Source organism: Silurus meridionalis, chromosome 5 (assembly GCF_014805685.1).
Source record: "Silurus meridionalis isolate SWU-2019-XX chromosome 5, ASM1480568v1, whole genome shotgun sequence".
NCBI lineage: Eukaryota > Metazoa > Chordata > Actinopteri > Siluriformes > Siluridae > Silurus > Silurus meridionalis.
In genome coordinates this window covers 23,397,364-23,405,235 of record NC_060888.1, presented here as the reverse complement: position 1 = coordinate 23,405,235, position 7,872 = coordinate 23,397,364, and the positions used below count along the sequence as shown (strand labels likewise).

General features: G+C 40.8%; 1 protein-coding gene across 1 annotated transcript in view; it reads right to left on the bottom strand.

Moving 5' to 3' along the window:
* snrkb (SNF related kinase b) overlaps positions 1 to 7,872 on the bottom strand; it is a 30,273-nt gene that overhangs the window by 6,014 nt on the left and 16,387 nt on the right. Inside the window, exons 3-5 of the mRNA XM_046849386.1 lie at positions 5,384 to 5,525; positions 1,129 to 1,326; positions 422 to 538 (exon numbers count right to left, since the gene is read on the bottom strand). Coding sequence (XP_046705342.1) covers positions 422 to 538; positions 1,129 to 1,326; positions 5,384 to 5,525 — 457 coding nt within the window. The remainder of the gene's footprint in view (positions 1 to 421; positions 539 to 1,128; positions 1,327 to 5,383; positions 5,526 to 7,872) is intronic.

Sequence of the window (7,872 nt, the reverse complement as noted above, 5' to 3'; positions counted from 1 at the left end):
GCTGTAGACCACCTTGACAAAGCATTATAGAACAATTCTTCAAAAAATGAACTCTACAACCACAGTTAAGATCACAGTTACATTGTGACCACAAACACAACCCAAAATTTGAAAAAGAAACTTTCTAAGATTTTTGACACCAAAACAAATAAATGTTATATGTTCACACTCAACTGCATTTGTCTCGTTAGGTAATTGCGTATGTGCCACTACAACGCTGTTAAACAGGAAACTACAAATAAAAAAACAAGTAAATGTTACGGCTGCACAATATATCGTTTATTAATCGTTATCAATATGTTTTCCATTAAAATGAAGCACGCTGACCAGAATCTCGTTACCATGATGCATTACACGTGAAAAATGACCCGGGCCGGCTTTGTGTATTTACAGTATGATTGTATGTGTGTGTATGACTCACGGTGTGTGTCTTTGCTCTGGATTAAGACCATTCAGCTCCTGCTTGTCCTGTAGGATACGTTCTCCCAGCAGGTAATATGTGGCTGTGATGTGATTATAACGGTCAGCCTCCAAAGCTCTAACACACACACACACACACACACACAATGAAAATTATTCACACATGAATCACAGTCTCTAGAGGTTATTGGTATCATTCAGTAAGTTGGGATACAAACAGGTGCATAGTTAAGCATCAGTTAAGTTCTAAAACAAATCTTAGATAAAATAATATTAATATTTTATAATCATTTTATAATATTATTTTAAAAGTACTGGTCATTGACTAATTACTGAATCTAAACTTTTTACAATTAAATCTAGAATCTAGCCTATACCATGACAAAAACATTTCATTAATTCATATTACTATTATATGAATATTGAATTCTACATCAAGGTAGCAGCTGAGACATAACAGCTTAGACAAAACCACTAGGACATAAATGCTAGGACAGAACAGCTAAGACATAATTGTTTAGTCATAAAAGCTAGGACATAACAGCTAGGACATAAAAACCAGGACAGAACAGCCAAAAGAAAACAGTCTGGACATAACAATTAGGACATAAAAGCTTATCACAAAACAGCAAAGAGCCTAAAGCATATCAAGTCTTGAAATATATGTAGAAATTTGCAGTATGCTACTACATGGCTGGCTATACTCACTCTCGTATGGTGTCTCGGTCAGCGATGTTCCCAGAGCTCATGGCCTGCAGGATGAGTTCGTGCTCTTGAGGCGAGAGGCTGCAGTGAGGGGAGACGGGCGACGGAGATGCATTGACACCCTGCAGCCACGGGTGAGACTCGATCTCCAGCAGAGCGGCTCGCTTAGACGGATCTCGCTGCAGCATCCGTGAAATGAGACTAAAAAGAGCCAAAAGGAGACAGAGGTATAAATAGAATAATAGAGGCTCATCATGTCATGGCTATTGTTCATGTTTTATTATATGATTGACAGTTGTGTATTTAGAGCGACTGTAAATCTGAAAGCACTGGGATTGATATGCACTTGGAGGTGGGTCTGGAAAAATGATAAATACAGGAAGAGATGAAGAGAAAAGAAAGAGATGGATTTGGTTAGAGGAAAAAGAGAAGGATCAGCGGAATTGAGCTTATTGAAGCAGAACAAATAAAAAACACATCAAAGATCTCTCTTTCTCTTTTTCTCTCTTTGATTCTCTCTCTTTCTCCCTCATTCACTTGCTTTCGTCTCCTTTTGACTTCTGTTCTCGTGTCTCTCAGTCTGACTCACTTTTTACACTTTTTTCCTTTCACCGCTCCGATAAATATTCATCGTCTCGTTGACAGGTGCTGATATTTGCATATGCACATCTGGCTGTGAGCGTGCGAGCAAATGAAACAAAGTGCTTATCTCACGGCTCATTAATATTCATGAGCACCTGCAGAGTGCGGGAATGGAAATGGAGGGATCGTGAAAGATGAGCTCTGACCGAGCAAAAATTGTGTGTGTGTGTGTGTGTGTATGGGGTCCGTCTATCTCGCTAGCCGGCTGGCTGGCTGGTATTGTATACCCTGCACAGAAACCTTACCCCCACCCCCCCTGTGTTATAACAGTACAGACTGATTCCAGACTAGCATGCAATCAGCACGGCCAGCAGAGGGAGCCATACGGCAGTGTGTTCTTGCGTTTTGAAGTGTTGGTGTTTGTAAATGGGTGTGTTCAGATGTGTTCCTGTCTCTATGGGTACTTAATGTCCGCATATTTGATCTTGTAAGGACTTGATTTTTTTTAAACGGAAACTTTGCTGAGGTTATTGTTTTGTGTGTGTGTGTGTGTGTGTGTGTGTGTGTGTGTGTGTGTGTGTGTGTGTGTGTGTGTGTTCCCAATGGTTAATTGGTATAATTACACCATATGTTCTCTTTTTGTTCCCTAAATTTGCAAACGTGCAAGAATTCTTTCCCAATCAACACTCACTTGAACTTGAAGAATCCACAAAGTTCCTACTGATTCCGGTTTTAAATATGACACAGACATCACCGAACTATGCATTACCCAATACTACTCTGATACAGACATAAACGACTGCAGGTTTATGACAAGCTGCATCTTGTGTTCAAGACCAGTTCAGCTTAAAGTCTTTTTTCCTCTGTTTATATTTCACTCTATCTCACCTTGGTTCAGATAATTAGTTACATTTCTTTTATTTCGTACTATTAGCTGGTGAGCTTCACTGTATGGCCAAAAGAATGGCGACATCTGACTTTTCTAGTCAAATGTGGATCTTCCCCAAAACTGTTACGACCAAGTTGGAGGCACACACTCATATAGGACGTCTTTGGATGCAGTAGCATTACTTTTTCCTTTCAGTTGAACTACAAGACCCAAACCTGTTCCAGCATGAAATGTTCCTGTGCACAAGGCCAGCTCCATGAACATAAAATGGGTTGAAGGGGAAAATCTTGAGTTGCCTGCAAACGTCATCACCAGGCTTCCTCACTCTGCGGCTGAATGAGCGCAAACGTTTGTCCATTTAGTGGATTTACATAGTTATTTGTTTTCGATAAATAAAACATAGATCCTCTTCTCCTTATCGATTTCTTGATAATGATCCAAAAATTCCAATATTCACAATACTGTACATCGTCTTAATCCACACTCTGTTTACCCACAAAACCTTCTCATGACATGATTTATTCAGCGATGTCGCTCTCGCATTACAGAAAACAACAGACGTGTAAAGATTCTTGCTCTGGAAGCAAAGAGAGCGTTCAAGAATAAAAGAAACACGAGCATCAGAGCTCCCAGAGGAAAGCACCGTTCTTACTGAATGCTCTTCTTACTTTTCTTACTTACACCAGAAATATTTTCCCATTAAATAACTTTTTGATTTAGATCATGTGACCGAATCACTATGTTTAGCAGTGCAGTTCATCCCAGATGTCATGAAACGGCACATAGCCTCGAGCCCAGATTTTCTGCGGCACAATCAGTTGATTCAGATCCATTCTGTCCTTGGACAGCCATGTTTGAGGGTGTTCTCTCCGCGAATAGCCGTGCCGTATATAACTCCGACGGGCACCACCTCATAAGTCTTTTGTGGCTTTGAGGATTTCAGAGGAAGTGGGTTCAAATACGGATTACTTTTCCTTTTGCATGTGACTCATGTGAAGGAATGTTTTAGTCTGAAAAACATCAGCCAAGACATGTTTTGTTGCTTCTTTAGTTTACTCTCGACTAATGTTGCTAATTAGTAAAAGAAAGAATATACACTATTTGAGCATAAGTGTATTTGTTCCAAAAAAAAATGTGACTAATGATTCAATTAATTTTCAGCATTCGTTCCCACCATCGGCACTGAACGGCACTAAACTATGTGCAGAGAATGAGAGTGATTCATTATCACCATGGTGCCTATGATCCTTTTTTTGCTCTGTGATGTTCTTTGTTCATAAATGAGTCTTCCTGCAAGAACTCGACAAACTTTAAGCAGTGTGTTATCATTAAGGTTTGCCGTTTGCACGATGATAATCTCCAGGCACAAAACATGAATATTATATTTTCTTTCTTTTTTTTTTTTTCTTCCTTTGAAGGCACCACTGAAAATCCGTTAACTCAATCAGTGTTCTGCTGAAGCTGAATTTATAATGTGGAACCGGAGACATTTTTATAATGCATTTAAGACTTCATTCGTCTCCTGTTGTTTTTCATAAAAGCTCAAAACAGTGGGAAAATGCTGTCTCGAAAGGCTTAAAGCTGAAAGGAGGATGTGCCTTGATCTGCCAGCATCCTGATTCAAACCACATCGTTTCTTGGCTAGTGACTCAAAATTCCAAGTGGACCTGGAAACTTATTTTGTTTTCAGGGAAGCTTTGTGCTGAACCGCCTCCCAATGGCCTTCCCTCGCAGGCTTCTGATTGGCTGATGCCCTGTGATTGGTTGGCAGAGGTCAATTGCGGGTAGTACAGCATGTTTAGTTCAAACGTTTTCAGCTCAAGGTTGATAAGTGTGTGTAAAGTTTGGAGTGAGGGTGACAAGAACACACCATGTGCAGAGGTTTCAACTGCCTCTCACACTCAAACACCAAGGATCAACATTCTAAACGATAATAAGTGGAGAACTGGACCATTATGCATTTTACACAGTATATCTCCATTTAAAATACTTAATATTTTAAAGAAACCCAATCACATGACATTATCAAAAGCTCACTAGCTAAACATGTACAGAGCTGGAGAAAAAAATCCTATATCGTTTTTTAACAAAATGTTGAATTTCTACAATCTAATATTGCAAAAAATTTGCTGTTATAATTCCCTCCACTCTTCTGGGAATTTAATTTTTTATAGTGTGCTTGTGGAAATTTGTGCTCATTCAGCCACAGTGCCATTAGTAACATCAGATACTGATGTAGGTGAGGTGAGGAGGCCTGGGGTGCAGTCAGCATTCCAGTTCATCCCAAAATTGTTCACTAGGGTTGAGGTCAGAGCTCTATAGCAGGCCAATCGAGATCTTCCATTGCAACTTGTGTAAAGCAACCTTTGTGCACAGGTGCACTGTCATGCTAAAACAGGTTTGGGTCTCCCAGATCAGGTGAAGGGAAAATCTACTGCATCAGGAGACATAGAGTCAAAAACAGCTGGAAAAGTCGGGACACCTGGCAATACTTTTGTCCATGTAGTGGATTTCTTTTGCGAACAATCGGTGCAATATCCGTGGGCAGTTATCGGGGAAGTGAACGCTATGTTTAGTAACGTGTGTGTGTGTTTGTGCATGTGTTTGGCATATGCACTGGAATGGATGTGTTATGATACTTGTAGATGTGTAATGAGATACAGATGTTGATTTGCATTTACGTTGTCATATTTTGCACGTACAGAAGCGAAGTTTGTATTGTTGTGTAATGTCGTGTGTATGTGTGTGTGTGTGTGAGCGAGCGAGTGCGTGCATGCGTGTGCTTACTCTTTACACTCCGCGGAGACGTGGTCCGGGACGGTATATCGGCAGTCCATGATCATGATCAGAGTCTCGCTGTCATTGGCCTCCTGGAACGGTGGGCGTCCACACACCAGCATGTAGAGAATCACACCCAGAGACCAAATATCTGAGGAACACGAACACGACTTCATCAGATATACTATACATGTAATATTACACAGTCATCAAAAGTCATTTAGGGTGCACATAAATATGCACATGGGAGATGTGTGCCTCTGTGCATCATTTATGAGTCTGTGAGAGAGCGGTAGACTGGGACAGAGGAAGTGACCCAGCTGTGAGCTTACATAAAGCACACACACACACACACACATAGACTACACACAATACACTACAGCACACAACAGTGATGTGAACTAGACTGTACAATACAGGATCGTAAATACAACCCAATGAATATCTCAGGAATTTCATCCCATACATTTTAGGTTCGTTGACTACAGTTCCATAACCAAACACCAGAAATCCAGAAATAGCTCGTAAACAAAGTGTCCTTTGAGCATAGTAGAAACCTCAACATAGAAGAACAAAGAGAGCCCACATTGAACAGTGCTTACAATGCAAAGAGAAAACATGTCAAAGAGAAAAAGTTCTCCCCATCATAAGATCTATATGAGCGTTTCGAACATCGCATTCCACATTTAGACCCCGTTTGCTTATATAATAACCTTCACCTTTCTGGGAAGAAGTTCCACTAGATTTTAGAGTGCGTTTGTGGAGATCATTCAGCCACAAGGGTGCTAGTAAAATCAGGTACTGATGAAGGTGAGGTGAGGAGGCCTGGGGTGCAGTCAGCGTTCCAATTCATCCCAATAGGGTTGAGGTCAGAGCTCTATGGCAGGCCATTTAGGATTTTCCAGTACAACACATCTTCAAGGAGCTGGCTTTGTGCACAGGGGTATTGTCATGCTCGAACAGGTTTGGATCTCCTAATTCAAGTGAGGGGGATATTTAATGCTAACATAGCCTAATACATCCTATACACATTGTGTGCCCTCAACTTTGTGCCAACAGTTTAGAAAAGAGCCACGTACAGTAAAAAGATAAGGGTCCCAATACTTTTGGTCATATAGTGTATATTTAAAAATGCTCATTGAGATAGAAGTTATGCAAAGAGACTCTTCAGGGCTTGAGAGAATAGGACACACACACACACACACACACACACACACACACACACACAGACCTGTAGCTCTAACTGTAGCCTCGAGATGGAGAGTAGAGAGATAATCTAAGTGGATTAGCTCCGTATAGAGGACAGTGTGGTCTGATTACACGTGCACAATAAGGAGCTGAAGACAGAATAATGGCTCTATAACAAAATTATTTTGTGCATAATCTGTGGGATCTGTCGCTACTAGAATCTGTCAGATTGCCACTTATTCTCATGAAGGTATCCATGCGATTCTCACCACACCAAATTGAGTCGAGAGAACACAAGTGGACAAGGATTGATCTGAGCAAATGAAGCTGTTCATTATATTCAAAACTAATTTATAACTATATTATAACTACTCACATCAAAATCTCAAATGCCTGAATCTTTGCTCTATGTAGGAAAACCTACGAATGAAATTGTAGCCGGTCACGCTTTCTACGAGGGACATTCTCCACGCCCTTCCCTTTTCCTTCATCAGCTCTGTTCTGGGTGACGAAAAATTGATTTATGTCCTGATCCAAGATGGCCGGCAAAGAAACCGGGCTTTCACAATGAGCACGGTTGTGTGTATCAAAGGGACATGACACATAAGTGTGAGTGTGAGTGTGTGTGTGTGTGTCTGTGCTAAGGGACACCCAACAGACCCAACTGTTGTCTCATCTGAGCTAACAATATCTCAGTGTTCTTCTCTACACTGAACATTTGGTTCCCACTGATTCTCTCTCACACACAGTTCCGTGTACAGGCGTTACGTAACTGCAATTTAATGGGTCATCGAAGCTTTATCTTGCCTTTGTTTACACACAACGAGGATGATCATGAAACCGTACACACACCATACACCACACACAGTATTTCCTTTATCTCAACTAGATTTTTATTCTTGTGCTGCTGCCTTGTTCACCTCGTTACACAATCTCCAATACAGTTCACATAGAGACCGGTTCACTGTATATCCTGTTTATTCTTCAATGTCTCGAATGCTGTCTTTTGTCTTCCTCCCTCCCTCTCTCTTTCTTTCTCTCTCTCTCTCTCTTTCTCTCTCTCTCAAAACACTCACCCATCCTCTCTCCATCTGCCTCTCTTCCCTGCTGTATGTCTCTCTTTTGGCTTATAAAATATTGCAAGCTTTCCGTTTGTCTCTTAAAGAAATATACACTGCTGTTCAGAGGAAATACTCCAGATACTATAAACACATACTGTGTGTGTGTGTGTGTCTGTTTTTCCATCAGTGTGACAGTGTATTAAGGAGGTCACTTGATCACCTCACTGTATCTGCCCGAGGCCTTGACTG